Here is an 18,128-nt window from a genome sequence, read left to right on the forward strand (position 1 = left end):
ACACTCTCATCACACTAAAAAAATGCTTCCCTTCATACATGGTACCTGTGTTTTCCCTTATCAATCATATCCATGTCAGTCAGTGGGTAAAATAAAACCAAACTCTCAACGAGGGAAAAAAAAATGTTTTATTTCCTTTAAAAATAATTTAAAACTCCCAGAACTACCATCCCATCACTATGGACAAAGTTACATTGTACCACCCCCAAACAAACAAAACCCCCGAGGTGGTAACACTTAAAATAATGGATCCAGTGGCAGTGTCTTTCCCAGAAGCAGAATAAAACAAGTATGGATAAGTTACTTAGATAAGCTTTTGTTCAACATAACAAAAATGAAACAGAATATTACCAGAATTTAAAAAACCCAAACCCATCTGTGGGCACCTACAGATAAAAATCTCACATTTACTTGAACCCGTAAGTTCTGTGACACAGTATAAGTCCTGTGACGCAGTAAAGCTTTTTGTGTCAACCTCTTCTGTAGTTTTTAGAGAAAGCTTGAAGAGAGTATTCAATATCAGCAAGATAATTGAAAAGGCTTAAAAAAACCACAGAAACCATGAAAGAAAACATCACTTCCATTCTGAAGAATGGATTAACACAAGTAACAAAGGATGATACTTCCCTCTGAAAGATAAATGCAGAAATAGTAACAAAGTACTTCATAAAAGCTTGTAAGTAGTTTGGAAAGGATGTGGAATGCTTTGCTTTATTTCCTCATGAAATACTTTGAATGATCTAGAAAGCCTGGGGAAACTATCATTGAAAAGTTAGCATTTCATTCCAACGTACTTTGTAACACTGGCAGCCTTGGTCATTCTGGGAAAGGAGCCACAAACAGTTCCCGGTATTCCAGTCCTGGACATGAACCAGGTCATTTACAATGTTCTCGGGGTGATTACGAGCAGCTCCACTGGGCAAGCTGAGCATCTGAAAAGTACTCGCATGGATAAGACACAATACTCAACACACCGTTGACAGCGGAGGAAATGGGTTCTGCTTACTGACCACAAGCTTTTGATGCTGATGAGATATATAGCCTTTGATGTGACCCTGGCAGAAGGAGAGAAAGACAGCGTTAGTACTGGAAGCTGGTAACACAACGCCTATAACTTCAGCTGTCTTCAGACTACATCAAGCAAAGCTATGTGTGTATACTCAACCAATGTGTGTATACTCAATCACCACTGCACTACTGTACTTAGTATCTATAAGGATCCAATTTACCTAAGCAGGTCAACTCACAGAGTAAGCAGAAAGTTGGAACCATAACCATGTTCGCGTAGTAACGGCGCTGTCAGGCTGAGCGCCTGTTGCCAGGGTCCCTACTGGTCTGCTCACATTTACCTTGAAGAGACAGAGCTCTACAGAAGTTTCTAAATTTACTCTTGCTCACTTTAACACTAGGATTTTAATTAATCGCTATTCCATACCTAATAAACTAAATGACATAGTACTTCCTTTTCAGACATAACGTGGTAACACTGAAAAAATCTTCCAGTGACCTAATCCCACCCTCCATTACTCCTAGACTACACCAAATAATCTGTTTCAGAAACAGAGAAGCGGTTCATTTTCTTGCTAACACTTCAATGCTGCTCCAAAATCTTCAATTTATTAGAAATCTCTAGATTTCAAGCCTTTATCTGTTCATGAGTAGTTGAGATCCACTTTGAGTAAAAGACAAAGTGTGAAACAAAACCAAAGAAATCTGGTTTTAATTTCTTCTAATGTTAGAACGTCAAGAGTGTCCTACTTCAAATGCAGAAGAACAAATCCCTTTTGGGGCTAGTAACAATTTTTGTATTTTTAAACCAGTATTTATGCATACATAGAAATGTAAGTAAGTACTGGATTTGTAACGTAAAATTCAACTTCAATTTTAACTGATTCCTGCAAAGGAGGCAGGAACTAGAGGAAGCCCACAGGGCAACTGAAAGCATTTCTCTTTGGCACAAGTGAATCAACTTTTTTACACAAGAAAACCTGGAATTACTGATACGTTTTTTGTTATAAACTTTTATTCTCTACCTAATATTTTTTACTGTCTGAAGTCTGGAAGGACCAGACAACAAGCAGTCAGCACATACCATATATATAAGGTTAGCTAAAATGCACTGGACTTCATCAATATCAACATCATCTACTTGCATGAATTTCAGGGCAAAGAGAAAGGCATCTAGAGATAGCTGATGGGTTTTGAGTAGTAAGTATCTGAAAGAAACAACAGGAAAAAATCTGTTATTGAGAAACAATCACCTAAAAATTCTGGTTCTTAGGAAAATGGCCTTTCTACAATAAATTCACTTTAACAGGAATTCAGGTCTGTCAGAGAGAACTAAGGAGCATATACATTTCCATCTCAGTCCTAGGTGAAACCATATTAAATCTTTTGCAAAAACGTAGGTTTTGTTATGCTTACACTTTTTTAAAGAGATTTCTGTACGTGATGATTTTCAGCTTCTCAAGGATAAGAAAGATTCCACATCGAATAAAGAAGGTCTCATGCTTTGTCAGAGCGTCATTCAGTAGGAGAAGATTGCCTTCACTAGAAGGATGAAGCAATGAAAACATGAGAAGGTCTCATCCAAACAAGAAAAGAAACTGTCTGCCTTGGTAGGAATATCCCTCCCCTGCCTTCCTCAATCATCCCAGAAAAATACATTTTACTTAATACTTTTTGAACTAACACACAATGCAATAAAACAATAATCATACCTCACAGCCTTTGTTACTTCAGCAAACTGCATAAGGTCATACTTTTTTAAGAGCTGAACTGTTGGCATATGGCCCTGAAAAATAAATGGTTTCCAAGTTTTCCAGGGTAAAGTCAAATGCGTTTTAAACATAATCTAGTAAGCTATAAAAACATTTGTTAGAGAAAAAGACAAACGTTTAACCACTTTTTTTTTTGTTACAGAATAAGAGGTGAATAAAAGTATTTGTAAGACAACCCCCTTTCCCCTGCCAAACACCTTGTAGCTCAACTCACTATGTATCATAGTTTAGGGAGCCTACTGAGTATTTCTTCATGTTGGGGAACAGTTATCAAACTTGTAAAATTAAGATCCTGTGACATGAGGCCTAGGCAGATCCAAATTTTATGTCATGCCTGTACGATGTATTCGGCAAACAGAAGAACCGCAGGAATCCCAAGCATTACTAATAATACAAGCGGTGCTTCAGCACTGTCAAGTGCTAGCTCAGTCTACCAGATTTTTTCTTCACTATGCCTTCCTGTGGAAATAAAAATGTCCTCTCAAAAAAAAAACCCCACCACCAAACAGAAAAAGAATGTTTAAATTTAAAGAAATAAAATTAATTCTCATTCCTAGATCAGGTAAGACGGAACCACCTACACTATCAAAAAGAAACTTTGTTTGTTTCCCCCTGCACAGCAGAGATCAGATTGCACATTGACTTGGGTCAGACTTTAAATTTAGTTACCATCATGCTATGCTGTTGGTAACCCCTTTCCTGGTTGGAGGATTAGCTGAGAGCAGAACTCAGCTGCATGTTTACTGAGAGCTGCTAGGAATAAAAAAAACCATCCAAGCTATTTTAGTACAGATTAAAGTTAGAGTTAATGTTTGGGCTCTGATTAAAAACAACCAACTGTAAAAAACAATGACCTTTATCTAGTTTCTTTAGTGCCTCTTGTACACTAGAACTGCTCCAGAAACACCACAGTAATTTTAGGCGCTAGCAGACCCATCAGTTTAAGGCACCCAGTCAGGACTGGGGCAAAGTTTTTAGGAAGACTGTTAGTTTTCCTTTGTCAACCTGACCATTGATTGATCTGAAGACAACCAGTAAGAAAGTCAATAAATAAAAAATGAAAACCAGAAGCCAATTACCATACTCACTATGCTTCCCCTTTACCCACTTGACACTGCAAGGGACTGGAAAGGGAGCACTGAACGGAAAAGGAAGGATGGTCATCAACAGGCCAGGGCAAAGGTGGGACGTGGCAACTCACAGAAGCAGGTGGTAACAGCATTCTCCACGGGTAAACGTGGGTAATAGGGCCAAGAACAGGAAACTCTAAAATCTAGTTCTTGTGCCCTCAGTTACACTGAATTAATTGTTAGCATAATCCCACTAACTCAGGGATACACAAATGCTAGCACAGCACATGGGAAAGGACAGGAACAAGAAGCAGAGATGAGCTTAATTCTTTTAACAGAAAGATAAAATGATCAAACAGTAACCAGTCTTTATTGATTTGTTCAAAACCGAAATGCTCTACTTCATGACCCTTCTGACATGCCTCAAACGGGCAAACGTACAGGGTGCAAACAGAAAACCCAAAGACAGGTATCCTTTCCCTCCTGGGGCAAACCCCCCTCAACAGTCTTCAGCCCTCTGTTTGCACACCCTCCTTCCCTCCACCAGGTGAAAGCGGCAGACGGATTCGCACTAGTGAATCCACACACCTCCTGGCCCATCTGTGCGGCTGATGACCAGACAGGCACTCTGCAACACGACCCAAGTTACACTGTGAAGTGCTGCTCCAAAGAACTCTTTATTAAAGAAGTAATCTCAGGCTGCACTTTTACCAGGGGTGGGAGAAAGGTAGGGAGAAAGGAGGGTGGGGTTTTTGTTTGTTCCCCCCCCACACACACCTTCTCCCTTCCTGTGTTGCTATAAACAACAATTCAACATTTTTTGTCCTCACACACGAAGAGTGCATATGCTGGCTCTTACGGGGGTCAGGCACAGATAACCTCTGAATTCCAGTAAGGGAAAACCAAGAACAATAATGAGCATCAGTTCAGTTATCTGCCCCCCGCCCCCCAAATTATTTAGAAGAGTAACATCTACTCACCAACAACATTTTTACTGGCAGCAGGTAGATCAAAATCATTCTTTTGTTCTTCTGGCTTGAGCGGTGACAGTGCTCAAAGGCAAATGACAGATACTCTTCAGCTGCAGACACAAATAAAAGTGCTAGTAACATGAGTCAACAACAAAAACCGGATTAAAACTGTAACCCAAATTCTGTAATTTTGTGCTCAATGTCCATCTATAGCTTGAACACATGATATTTGAAATGATATAAAAAAGAATCATACCAATCAAAACACACTAAGAAAAAGGCTGTCAGAATTATTGGAGATTCACACAAAATACAAAGTATTACCAGAAAAATAAGTCCTCCTTCAGAAAGTCAAAGAAAACTTGTCAAGGTCTAGATGTCAGAGGTAACAGTTACAAGCAATATTGGAATTTTCAGCTCATTTCAGTATTATGATTGTGCTACTATTACAAGAGGGGAGAATCTCAAGAAGAGCTGATGAAACAGAACTCTATTTTCTAAATTCACAGATTAGGTTCTTCAGTGGATGCAAGCCGCATATGATGCACACATCTGCTAGCTGCAGAAACATGCCAGTGAGATCACACAGCATAACAACATGAAAAGCTCTCATTAGTTTTCACCGAGAGAAAAATTACAAGCTTGACTGGCAGAAGACACTGTTTAAAGTAACAAAACCGGCTCCAGAATAGATTTTGGTCAGGGGTTTGAGTTAGTGATGAAAGTTGTACACCTTAGCTCTAGAAGCATTTCTATTAGTGACTCTGTTAGAAACCTCAGAAATGCAGTTTCTACATCTCCCAAAATCAAAGCACTGAGAAACTAATTCTACAGTACGGTTTGCTGAAGATTTCTTATGTGGCATACAGCAACTTGAAGAGGACAAGAGAGTTGCAAAGCCTCCTTTGCGAAACCTTGTACAAACCTATTCTTTTGGATGCTGGTACATCTTATTATGCACATACATAATGCGTAAGACTATAGAGAACTTCACTGCCACCAGTATTTTAAAACTGGGCATACACTACAATTAGAAGCGTCACGTAATCTCATCTCTGATCTGACTCAGCCTGTGGCCCTTGGATCTTTCCGCATGACTTTTCCTTTGATCAATGCAAACACAACTGTACCTTCTACACCCATTTTGAGTCACACACACACGACATCAGCCAGATCTCACACCAAGCAGCAAGACTTTAGATCTGTCTCACTGGCACACAGTACCTTGCTTAAAGTCACTGTCAAACATGGCTTTGCGCCCAACATAGTATCTGTATGTAACACGCTGTGCCATACTGTATTCATCCTTCAGATTTGAGCTGTCAATTGCTCTAATTAAGGGCTTACATAGATGAAGCTTGTTGATCTGTTAAAAAAAAAGATTAATTGCATTTTACTCAGAGAGTGTAGATAGATAGTATCATATAAAAAGGGTGGGTCTGACTTAGAATATGAAATACAAAATACAGCTTACCAGACTTGAACCCTACCTTAAAATAAATTTTAAACAGCTGATTCACGAGAAACAACATGCCCCACTTTTTGGAATCTTCAATGCCTGCTCGACTGTCATAAGAAAAGAAGAAAGAAAAAAACCCTACTAGTACTGAACATTGAAAGAAAAATGACTTCGTCCTTATGGTAAATTCCCTCCATAGATTTTTTATTTATTTTTAGGGTAAAAACAGGTGTCTGAAAATAAAAGTCAAGGCCAAACTCCTTGACTTAAACCATACCAGCACTGTCAAAACAGAACATGTGTTCCCATCTTAAACAGCACTGCTACATTTCTTCTCAACATAATGAAAATATGTCATGCAAAATATCATTCATGTGCATCAATGTCCTCACTCCAGTCTGGAGGTAACACTTACACTAGCATCGCAGTTGCTTATAATATTCAAGGTGAAAGAAAGATGGGGAAAAAAAAGCATTTTATGCACTTTGGCTGTCTTAAAATTGCTAAGACTGGAAACCAAAGAGTCACTTCTTTTCCATCTAATCATAATGAAGCAAACTTCACAACTGAACAGGGCACAAAAGTGTTAATGATCTTTCCTGAGCAACAGGGACATAATCAGTCCCTCCCAACAACATCTGCTAGGAATGTTAAACCTCAGGGAAGGCCTCTCCAGCTCTAGTTAATAGTCACGAGAGAACAGACTATAAATGAGAGGAAACGAGCCTCAGAAGTGTGCATTCTTACCCAGATATGGTCTTAGTAAGTGGGAAAATATTATGTAAAGTTCATTAAGTTCTTAACAATTTAATAGTGCAAGTTCTATAGAGGATCTTTCACTTACGTGTCACTGGCACAGACTCGAAAACAGCTCATCAGCAGTTCTGCTGCTTTTTCCAACATGTCGCCAACTTTGCTTTTCCCTTTCTTCACTAGCTGTTGATCTGCCTATCATTACACAGCAAGAAACAATACGTAATTCTACATCCTGGTTTGCTGGGTTGCAAACAGTTCCTTAATACAGCATTTTATAAAGTATTATAGCAATAGGTTTGTCATGCCTGCTATCCACTAAATCTAGAAGGCAGTCAAGCTCACAGAATAAAAGAAAACACTAGGAGAGGCTCCTGAACATGTACCAAACCAAATGCACAGGAGGACAGTCCTTTGAAAATAGCACTGACCACTATTACCTTTAGCACCACTAAGCTTAATGCAGCTCTCAGAAACCTAAATTCAGGATCATCTGATAGCTGAATTGGAGCATTAACACTTCTACTCAAGTTTTCAAAGACCAACAGTCTGGCAAAAAAATGTCTTTTGAACAAAAGCAAGCTAAAATTATTCCCCCCCCAGTTATGGAGTTTGAGTTTTAGGATTTATAATTAAGCTTCTCTCCACAGCCACAAAAGCTAGATTTTATTTCTAAACCATATTCAACATTTTCTAGTAGTAACACACACTGCTAGGACCTGGGACTTTCAAAAGAAATGGAAAACATATGTTACAGTGGCAAGAGGAAAAAAAAAAAATGAGTTGCCAATACATGGGAAAGATCCATGCACTGATTAATGCAGAACTTAATAAAGAGTGGTGGGGGGGAAAGAGTGAGTAGGTATTTACTATGTACTTTCTAAAAAGTTTTATTAGAATGCTTGCATTCTCACTAGCTGAAACGTAAGGAAAAGAAATGGAAATGCATCCTTTGCTGCAGAAGTCTTCTCTGTATCCACATTCTTTGCGTATACTAAGGTTAGAAGACAGAGTTCAAACACTTACGGCGTGACTGATCCAACTTTCCCCTTTCTCCTGCACCTCAGATATACGAATTTGCCTTTCAGACTGAGAATCGAGACTTGTTACAGAGCAGGCACACACACACGCAAAATATTATCTGTGCAAGCACATCAAATGCGTTGTTTTATGGGTGGGTGGGCACAAGAAAGCATTGAGAGGACAAACACTGAAAATACTGCATATTGTCAAACTCTAATCTAACTTGAACTCTGGCTTCACCTCTTCAGGTAAAGTGACGAGGAGCAAGATCACGATCCTGCCACTTACCCTGGCCTAGCAGTTCTCAACAGATCCCTACACAAGCTACTTCAATTCACTAGCCTGAGAAAAAGAATGTAAATTTGGGGTTTTTTTTGCTCATCAGCATTGTGTGGGCTCAGCAGGGGCTCCAATGAGCATCAAGAGCAGTACACACAGCTGGAAGAGGGGAAAGGAGGCAGAAACTTCCCTCTTCAGATGTGGTGAGGGGTTAGACTAGCTCAGTTGTCTGGGATATCTCCACCCTTACAAAGATCTCCACCAAATCCCAAGGAAAACGCATGGAAATAGTGAGTTGTGCCACCAGGCTACCCTATAAAGACAGTACTTAATCACTTCATATGCTCTAAGCAACTGCTGTGAGTTGCACGCGGGTCCTCAGAACCTCTCTAGTCCAAGCTGCAAATGGGAGATGGGCAGACTAAGCAACGCAAGTTTTTCAATAGGACTGTATGAATTTAGTGTGTCAACAAAATCCTAAACAATGAGTTAAACAGTACTGAGCAAAATTAGGCTATGTAATAAAGTCTAAAAGATTTCCACCAGGGAAACTCTTAACAGATGAAAGTAATGAGGCTGTTAATAAGATCTACTTACATTATTAGCAAAAATTCGAAGATCGAGGGCTACAGCATACATGATAGGTAAAGCCCTGGAAAAGTAAAACATAGTATTCTTAGTATGTGCAAATCATGCCATAAGCAAGACATGAGAAACAAGCTTTTTGGTTTTTTTCTGCTAGTTGGTCATAAAGCTAGAAAAGTATACATTAAACTTTAAATACAGAAGGATGTACTTTTTAAAAGGAAAGGTCTTCAAGATCTCAGCATTTCAGGAATCCTACACTGGAAGAAGAATTAATTCTGAAACTTTTTTTACTGTGGCTTTAATAAAATAGCATCTCACTTTGAATAAATTCTTCACCTTTACTTATGGACAATTCCATGTAACTAAGCTCAGATGTTTACTTTTCACACTTTTGGACCTAAACACTCAAACAGGCAGCAAAACCAATTAGACTGCATTTAAGCATCGCTGAGGATAAATAAAAAATGTAAGCATACTTTTAGTTTGACGATTATGGTATTATACAAGGGAAATACAAGAGTCTAGTTTCTAGTAGCTCTCTATGATGCACTTACCAGTTTTCTTCTTTATGTGCCTGAAATGCTCGCAGGAAAGATGTATTGTATATAGGAGAATTTAAAATGCTATGAAATGAAGCAGAGATTTAAAAAACAGCAGTTGAATGGTACCATATACTACTACATGAAAGGGCAGAAACCAATAAAGCAGCAAGCAGATGAGGAGTCAGGATGCAAAGACGCAGCAGGGAAGAACATGAGCACAGCCGCACACTCCTTGGTGTGGCAGTAAGAAACACTGGCCACGTAGAGATATGATAGGAGCTTGCTTTATCAGCATCTTCCCCTCTAACGAAGTACAAACTGGGAGGTATGTTAATGATTTGAGGGTCTCCTATACTCCACAAGAAATTAATTTTCTATTTTAGAATTTAAATTTTCTATTTTTCCTGGTTTCTCTTCCTTCTTAGTCCTACAGAAAGTCGAAAGGAGAAGAGCGTATCTGGATTTGCTTGCTTAGGAACCTAAATAGCTGAAGTGTATTTGGAAGCAGACCACATTCTACTAGATTTTAAAAGGGGTAAAGATAACTTATTCTACAAGAAGACATATAGTTAATCTGAAAACAATGTACAAGATTTATGGAAAAGGATATTGGACGATAACTGTTTGGCATTTGTATGCTTCTATAAAGTCATGGTTTCCGACAGCATAAGTACACCTGTCAAAGAAAAGGTGCATTAGTGCATCAGAAAATACCATATGCGCCAAGACAAATACTTCTTTTTGCCTCTTAACAGGCACAGAGCTTTATGGTTTATTTAAAAGAGACGCAGAAATACGATTAGAAACGTTCCTAACAAAATGGCACAAGTATTTTAACACAGCGCTAAGCTTGATAATTGTAGAAAACTGATCCGAGAGATGAATAGGGATTTGCTTCTATAATATGTACAGTATCAACTGTAATATGCTAATGCTTATTGAAACCGTCACCAAGATTAGCACAGATAAAACAAAATTCCAAGACTGCTGGAAGTGAACTAAGGATGCATTAATGCAGGAATTTTTTAAATAAAAGCCTCACAGAATTACTTAGGTCCTAAAGCTGTCTTAAGAGTACTTTTATGACTAAAATTCCCTTTTAAAAATATTTCTTTCCCTTGCTTATTTCACTCTAACTTCTTGTGTAGCTTGCCAATGCAGAGCAAAGGAAACAGCAAGCACCAAAACCAAAGCTGTGTCAATGACTGTAAGCAGATGACCGCCAGGTACATAAAGCAAACTTTACATGGAGAGGAAAGAGCAGGTCTTTATTTCCTGCAGTTCTAGCACTACTTGTAAGAGTAATAAACACCAAGTTCTCAGATGTGAGCCCTTTAAAATAACTAAGTAAACTTAAGGATATCCTTCCCCATCCCTGCTGGCTGCCTCAGAACTGACTTTACTTTCCTGGTCCATCTTTACCTTAAGTGGGCTGCAAACATTTCATCGTATGGTGGTTCCAAAACTTGTTGACACTTCTCCTCTGGAGACGGAAGCTAAGTATAGAATAAATCAGCAAAACATTAAAGGAACATCCAATGCACCAGAAACAGAACATCATATGGATGTTCTGTCATGGCAGTTTTATGCATACATGCCTTTGCTATCTATCAGAACCTTAAGTTACGTTAATAATCACATCTAGTGTAATGAATGGCTAGTGTGCATTCTTTCTGCAGAACCTGATTAGAGCTCACCTTAAATAAAAGCATCTGAAATGCATATAGCACAAACACTGGACCCTTGCTACCCACTGGTTTTCTCTTTATAGTCACTTCCACTGTGCCACGTTACTAACTAATGTAGACCTGGCCAGAAGGGACTTTCAAGACCGTATCTATCCAGAAAACAATTCAAAGCGGAACACAAAAAGCCACCCAGGAAAAAAAAGGAAATACACAATATCCTTGTAAGAAGAAAAGGGAAACAAACCTACAAGGGGATCCTGCTCTGGCCTGTGAAACAGATTTCTGAGGTTTATCTCCAATGGAAAGGAACCCATATAGAGAGCTAGGAAAACCAAAAGCAAGACAAAAGAAAGGTCAAAACCAGATTCTCACCTGTAGCCTTGGGTTTGCAACATGTGGATGTTTAAATGATACCAATTCTGCACAAAATTGTCCATCTCTGCTGTCAATGGCTTCTTGTACCTACCAAAGAAAACAGCCCCGTTACAGACTAAAATCCAGTCACAGCCATACAACATATTTACACGTGACTACAGAAGCCACCTTCTTGTTACCACTGTTCATCCACATCAATACCAACACAAACGTGAGTTTTTAAAGGTTTAAAAGTGAATGAATCAATATTGTACTCTCAATGCACCTGTTTTTCAAAAAGGTATCAGGGAGAAGGTAGGGTGAACGCTATTATTGTGGCTTTTTCCTTATTTGTAGTATATGAGCAAACCAGAGAATCCCCAAACAACTTACATGGATTTAGCATTGTAAAACAGCAATTGTGAGCCAGATTTGGTCAAGCTTTTTAAAATTTCAGTGGGACTTACAGGCATCAAACATATATGTGAAGGCATAAACAATCTTTTGAGTAACACTTCAAAAATGAAGACAGGTAGATTAAACACACAGCTATCATTCCACAGGCAATGTCTGGTATTAGACTAGCATCTATATAGAATACTTTTGAAACCTGCCAAGACTGTAAATGTTATATTCTGTGGGAGAATGGTTTGATTCTGCTTCCTGCTAACAATAACTCCTTGTAAAAAACCGTCTGTCTGTGCAGCTTAGTCTGACATCAAGCTGGAAATTTCCTCAGTTGTGGAAGTAGTTTTAGATATTACTTCTTAAGAGCTCCTTTCCCACTGTTTGTGCTTTATTTGTCATATTTTTTGTGTTCCGATAGGAAAAAAAAACAAAACCACCACAACTTTTTGCTGCATGGAAAGCTCATACCAAATGGGAAAAATCCTAAGCTACAACAGCAAGGGAAACAGCAAGAGGGAAAATCAACTGCTTAAACTCTTTCAGAGATTGGTGGGTTTTTGCAAGTAAAGGAGTGCCAGTTTTGTGTTTTGGAAGTAGTTTTTCTTACTAAATGTTAAATGGGCTGTCAACTGGACAAGATGCTGACTTTTCAGAGCAGATCAGAGATGAGAGATCTCAGCCGCTCCATTTTGAGACTGAAAGCCAAACAATTACTCTCTTTTTGTGCCTTTCATTCAATTGACTTGAGTGATCTTGGCTGAATCATGGTTCAGAAAGAAGCAGTCAGAGTGACCACAGTAAAAGCTTGACACTGAGGGTTCAGTCCAGCTGGCAGCCTTGTGACCCCGCTCCTGTCTCTCCATCCTCCACGCCACACACACTGTGTATTTCTGTACTTCTTAAATCCCTGTATTTCTTGAATCCCTGAGCTGCATTTGTTACCGCACGCACAGACAATCCCACCATGTCAGGTCTTATGGATAAATTCTATCTGTTATATCAGTACATTCAGGAATTCCAGGTATACACTCTTGGTGCACAGCCGGTATACTTAATACAGACTTAAGAAGTATATTTCTTTACCACATCACACATTCTAGGTTGATTCATTTCTTAAGCAAGGCAACACATTTACAGGGAAGTAAAATACATCCACGTCCTCTGAGCAGTGCCCACAAATAAAAACAAAACCAAACAAAAACTTGCTTACTTGCTGCAAATACTGATTTATGGTGATGTGCGCCATCAAAACCTAAGAGGCAGGAGTCCCGAATGAAAGGCAGTCGTATCGCATTCTGCAAAACGAAGAGGAGTTTAAGAGCACACCAAAGCAATAATACCCCACACAGACACCCCCCCCTTCGCTCTGAGGAAGCAGGGGATGGCTTCACCGAACCTCAGCCCCGGGCTACGTGAAGGCAGCCGCGGGGAGAGCGGAGCAGAGCAGAGACACAGGCTGCCGGCCGGGGGGAAACAGCCTGCGGAGGGGGAAACCCTAGCACGAAGGCCCCGAGGAAGGCGGAAAGCCCTGGAAGCCCGCGGGTGGCCGAAAGCGGAGGGCAGGCGTTGGAAGGAGGCAGGACCACGGCCCTGCTGGCAGATAATGGCGGAGAGGGACACCTGTCCGCCCCCCACCTCAGCCCCGGCCCGCCCTGCCCCACCGCCAAGCCCACCCTCAGCCATAGGCGCCGCACTTCCGGCTAGTCGGTACGGCGCTTCCAGCAACTTCCGCCGCGCTTCCGGTACCCGGCAAGGCGCCGGGCGCCAGCCAGCGAACTCCGCCCAGCAATAGCTGCGGCCGCCGCCCCCCCTTTTCCCCGCCCACAAGCAGCTCCCCAGGAGGCGTGGCTTTACCCCGGTAGCCAATGGAAAAGCGCGATGGGCGGGGGGGGCGAGGGCGTGCGTCGGTGATAAACCTCGTGGGTCGGGGTGGGCTGCGCGTTCGAGGGGAGGCGGGCGGGCGGGGAGTCGGGGGGGGAGGAAAAAAAAAAAAAAAAAAAGAAAAAAAAAGTAAAAAAGCTAGATCAAAGCGGTTTTAACTCGAGACCACCGCTCTTCAAGGCACTCAATGTGAGGGGTGTAACGGAGGGGTCCCCGCGGGAAGGGGGGGGGGGGGTGTCCTCGGACAAGCGTGAGGGCCCCGGGGTTGCCCCGGCTGGGAATGGCGGGGGGTGGGTGGGAGCCATTTTGTGAGCTCCGGTCCAAACCCGGCCCCGCAGCCGGTGGTTGTGGGCGGTGTCGGACGGCGAGCCGGGGATTCCCGGTGGGAAGGGTGGAGGGCGGGCCGGTTGTGGTTGTCTGCCGGCCCGGTGACGGCGGGGAGGGCCGGGAGAGAGGAGGAGGAGGAGGAGGAGGAGGAGGAGGCGGGGACCGGCCGTGCCCAGCCCAGCGCCTTACCCCGGCCGGACACGGCGCCCGGGGCGGAGATGGCGGACGAGCCCCAGAAGAAGCCGCACTTGTCGGCCTTAGTGGGACACACCAACGGGCTCACCAAACCCGCCTCGCTGGCCGCTGCCGCCACTACCCGCGCCGGAGGAGGAGGAGGAGGAGGAAGCACAACCGCCTCCTCCAAGAAACTCGTGATCAAGAACTTCAGAGGTGGGTGCGGGGCGGGCCGGGCCCTCTGCCCCCGCAGGTGCCACCGGCCCCGGCCCGACCCGTGTTTACCCGGCCGCTCCCCGCCCCTTCCCCGCAGGCAGGGTGGGTTGGTGGGTTTTTTTTTGGAGGGGGGGGGGACAGACACGACGACCCCGCCGCTGTCACCCGCCCCGCCGCCTTATCTGGGCTGAGGGGAGCCTGCCGGCGGGCTGATAACCCTCCCCGTCGCGGTTTTTGGGGCTTGACCGGGACAGGCGTGGAGGGGGGGGGGCAGGACTGTCTCCCTTATAGGCGAGCGGGCAGAAAGCCACCTTAGTGTCAAAACTAATTAGCGGGGTGGGGGGTGCCGGGGTCAAACGCAGCGAGCGAAGGTCTCGTCGCCCCCCCCCGGGGTGTGGGGGGGTGGAGGGGGGGGGGTGTTCGTTACCTTCTTGTGCCAAACCGAAGGGAGCGGGGTGAGAGGGATCGGTGCGGAGTTCCCGTTGAGTTTCCAACCGCCCGTGTCTTCTTTCGCAGAAAGACCCAAACTGCCGGATAATTACACTCGGGACACCTGGCAGAAACTTCATGAGGCGGTGGGAGCCATACAGAGCAGCGTTTCTATTAAATACAACCTTGAAGAGCTCTACCAGGTAAGGCGCGTAGGGTTGGTTTGGTTGGTTGTTTTTTTTCTTCGGTGTAACAGAAGGAAAATCAAATGCTTTGGGACCTTCACAGAGCGACACGTGGAATATCAGGCGATTTGATTGCTTAAAAGCTGATTATATTTTCGGAACTGTTTGCTCCGCACTCTGTTTCCAGTCAAGTTTGCAGTTTTATCTATCAGTTCTTGGAGAGCTACCAGGATCTGGGCCCATGAAAAAGCAGTTTATGTTGGGAGACACAGAAAGCTGTGCCTGGGCACGGCTGAGATTTAAGTCTAGGTCTCTTTTAGTACAGTGCCCACTCGAGATGCTGGAAACGGGATGTTCCTCTCGCTGGGTGATGCAGATACATATTTTATGATGATTTCCCTTTTCTACATGCCATAGTCTCTTGTGTTGAAATATTTGTTGTTACGAGATAATAACAATTAGGCTTCAGCATCAATACCCTGTGGGGAATTAAAAAAGAATCTTGGTTGAGCAAGCAACAAACTGTCAGTTTACCTGCGTTTCAGATTACTGTTACGTTTTCGTAACAACTGGGATCTTAGTTTTATTATTAAAATGGTGAAAAAGTATTTCTGGGACATCTGGACTACTGGAGCAGGGGCTAGGGAGGGTAAGAGAGAAATACTCATGAGTCGTTTCTGTCTACTTTCTCCATTTACATATGGTTTAGTTCTATATTATTTTAAATGTATGTGCTTTGAGGTAGCTAACTGAAGCTGTAACTTTCTACAGTGATCATGTTGTAAAAAATTACTGATGCGCTAAGTTGTGCTACATAGCTTAAGTTAGTTACGAGTTTTCTGTGGGTGCAGGTGTTTGAGCTGCAGATGTCGATCTCATTGCCAGATCGGGACTTAAGACTTTATTATATGCTCACCTAAAATTTTCTAAATGTTCAGTTGAGGTAGGTTTGATGTTGTCTGCAAAGTGCAGGCTGTGAGGGAGGGGAAAGCCAGCAGTCCATATGGGGTCCACACTCAAGAAAATAGGGATGAATTTGAGAGCTGACTGTACTTGTCCCTGTGATTAGTTAGGGTATATAATATCTGGGTCTAAAATGGGTGATTATGTAAATGCATATTGACTTAATATAATTTATTCCCTTTAAAGAGATTAACTTGACTGTGATATATGCATCTATTAATACTTGCAGGTTTGCAGAGTTTGAATTACATAATATATTTCATGGTTTTAAACTCAGCATCTGAAAAATCCTGCTTTTTCATGCCTAGCAAAAAAAAAACAACAAACCAACCCTCACAGATGCTTCGAGCGTTACCTAACTTGTTTTCAGAGGCTCAGAAATGAGATTATAGTAACACGGCTATGAAATCGCCCGGGTACAGACTTGAGTTTTGGCAGAAGAGGAGGAGAGAGATTTCAGATCAACTCTGAAGGGAGAACTGTACTTCTTGCTTTTTCTGTTTGCCTGCTTATTTGTAAAAACTGCGCAAGGCCAGTCCAATAATCTGTAAGGCGGCGGTGCAAATCAGTGAGATTTCTGCACGGTGGGTGGTGGCGGTCAGCGTGCCTGCACGTGGATAGGTACGTACGCTCCTGCCAAAGGAATAAAAGATGAAGTTCAGCATCTGTCAGAAACCTGATCTGTACTTACAGATCGTTTTAGCTGCCTGTTGGTGAGCACCGAGTCATCTACAGGAGAAAATTTCTCTGTATGCATCAGTTCTTACTATCGGCCCCCCCCCTCCCCGAGTCTTTATCTGACGCTATGGGAGGAAGTGAGAGGCCTAGGAGAGTTCAGTGCTAGTGTACCAGCCTGCCTTTGAACTTTCTGATTTATTTATTCAATTTGGCACGGTGGCAGAGGAAAAACTGAAGAACAATGACAAGGCTTTGTGGGAAGCCCGAAGGATACTCCTTTCCAGGCTTTAGAGGCAGTGTGGGATCAGGCACGAAGGTGCTTGGCAGAGACCTAGTCAGTGAACAGTGGGAGGGTGGCAGCCAATTTTTTTTGCGACTAAAATAGAAATGATGTCTGGGATTGGTGGTAGATTGCACAGATTTTGATAGAAGGAGCTTATACTTGATGGGATGGAGAAAGTGGGGCAGTGCAAAGAATTGCCAAGTGAGGAGTGAGTGAGAAAAATAATGGAAAAAGAAAATTCCCTTTGCAGCAAGGTCCTAAATAACCTGAAATGGGGCAGCGCTGCCCTTCTGGAGGACATAGAGTAGGACGGTGTAGTAGTGAAGGGAAAAAAAAATGATGGAGAGTCCTGACCAGACTTTTATTTGGATGGATGGATAGGAAGGGCAGCTATGTCTTAGACAACACAACAAACTGTCCGCAAAATGGTTATGTGTGAATACGGTTTGTTGCAGCTTTCATTTAACTTATCTGGTTTAAAACCAGATGAAAAACATAATACAGGCACTGTGTGATAGTTTTGTTTGTTTGCTTTCTTTAATATTGTATCAAAATTGAGGAAGCCATAGTTGGTGTACATTTAAATAAGACGACATCAGGTAGGTTAGAATTATCCCACAGGGAGATCGCTGGGAAGCAGGTTCACTTTGTGTTTTGGAAGACAAACTCTTCAGGATGTTAGAACCTATAGAGGAAATAATACAAGAAGTAGCAATAATTTGCATGCTATATGTTAAAACAGAAGACTCTGCTCAAAACAAGCTATTAAAAGGTTGATTTGAAGCAGAACTTTTATGAGGTTTGTGTAGGTGAAGAGTCTAAAACTGTTGTCTTTCTCGTATCCTTGTACATGTGATAATTACTGTAGCTTTTTTCCAAACTAATTGTGTGCAAGATGAATAAAAGTCAAATCAAATTTCTTCAGAAAGAGAGGGAGCAAAAATTCTGAATGAAACAAAAGGTGAAAAAGGAGGAAATGACTGGATTTCATGCCCCACCACCTGCAAAAAAAGCAGAAACAGCTAGTAGAGGTGTCACTGAGATGATACAGCTGCAGTTTGAAATACACTTTTAGCC

General features: G+C 42.2%; 2 protein-coding genes across 4 annotated transcripts in view; one reads left to right on the forward strand and one right to left on the reverse strand.

Moving 5' to 3' along the window:
* Positions 1-110: 110 nt before the first annotated feature.
* PCID2 (PCI domain containing 2) lies at positions 111-15,069 on the reverse strand. Of its 3 annotated transcripts, none has more exons than XM_075057444.1 (15): positions 14,941-15,069; positions 13,126-13,210; positions 11,526-11,615; positions 10,888-10,961; positions 10,074-10,141; positions 9,478-9,517; positions 8,933-8,987; positions 7,125-7,228; positions 6,312-6,387; positions 6,046-6,187; positions 4,831-4,931; positions 2,721-2,794; positions 2,425-2,550; positions 2,093-2,216; positions 111-1,055 (listed from the first exon to the last, which is right to left on the reverse strand). In XM_075057444.1, the coding sequence occupies exons 2-15, from the start codon at positions 13,159-13,161 to the stop codon at positions 966-968; spliced, it is 1,200 nt and encodes a 399-aa protein (XP_074913545.1). In that variant the 5' UTR covers positions 13,162-13,210; positions 14,941-15,069; the 3' UTR covers positions 111-965. The 3 variants fall into 3 exon arrangements, with proteins under 3 accessions (XP_074913545.1, XP_074913543.1, XP_074913544.1); XM_075057442.1 differs by lacking the exon at positions 14,941-15,069 and adding an exon at positions 13,589-13,716; XM_075057443.1 differs by lacking the exon at positions 14,941-15,069 and adding an exon at positions 13,312-13,575.
* Positions 14,261-18,128, forward strand: part of CUL4A (cullin 4A) — a 36,892-nt gene continuing 33,024 nt past the window's right edge. Inside the window, exons 1-2 of the mRNA XM_075057440.1 lie at positions 14,261-14,513; positions 15,030-15,145. Of these exons, the coding sequence (XP_074913541.1) occupies positions 14,342-14,513; positions 15,030-15,145 (288 nt within the window). The 5' untranslated portion in view covers positions 14,261-14,341. The remainder of the gene's footprint in view (positions 14,514-15,029; positions 15,146-18,128) is intronic.

The sequence above is a fragment of the Buteo buteo genome, chromosome 25, assembly GCF_964188355.1.
Source record: "Buteo buteo chromosome 25, bButBut1.hap1.1, whole genome shotgun sequence".
In the NCBI taxonomy this organism is placed as follows: Eukaryota; Metazoa; Chordata; class Aves; order Accipitriformes; family Accipitridae; genus Buteo; species Buteo buteo.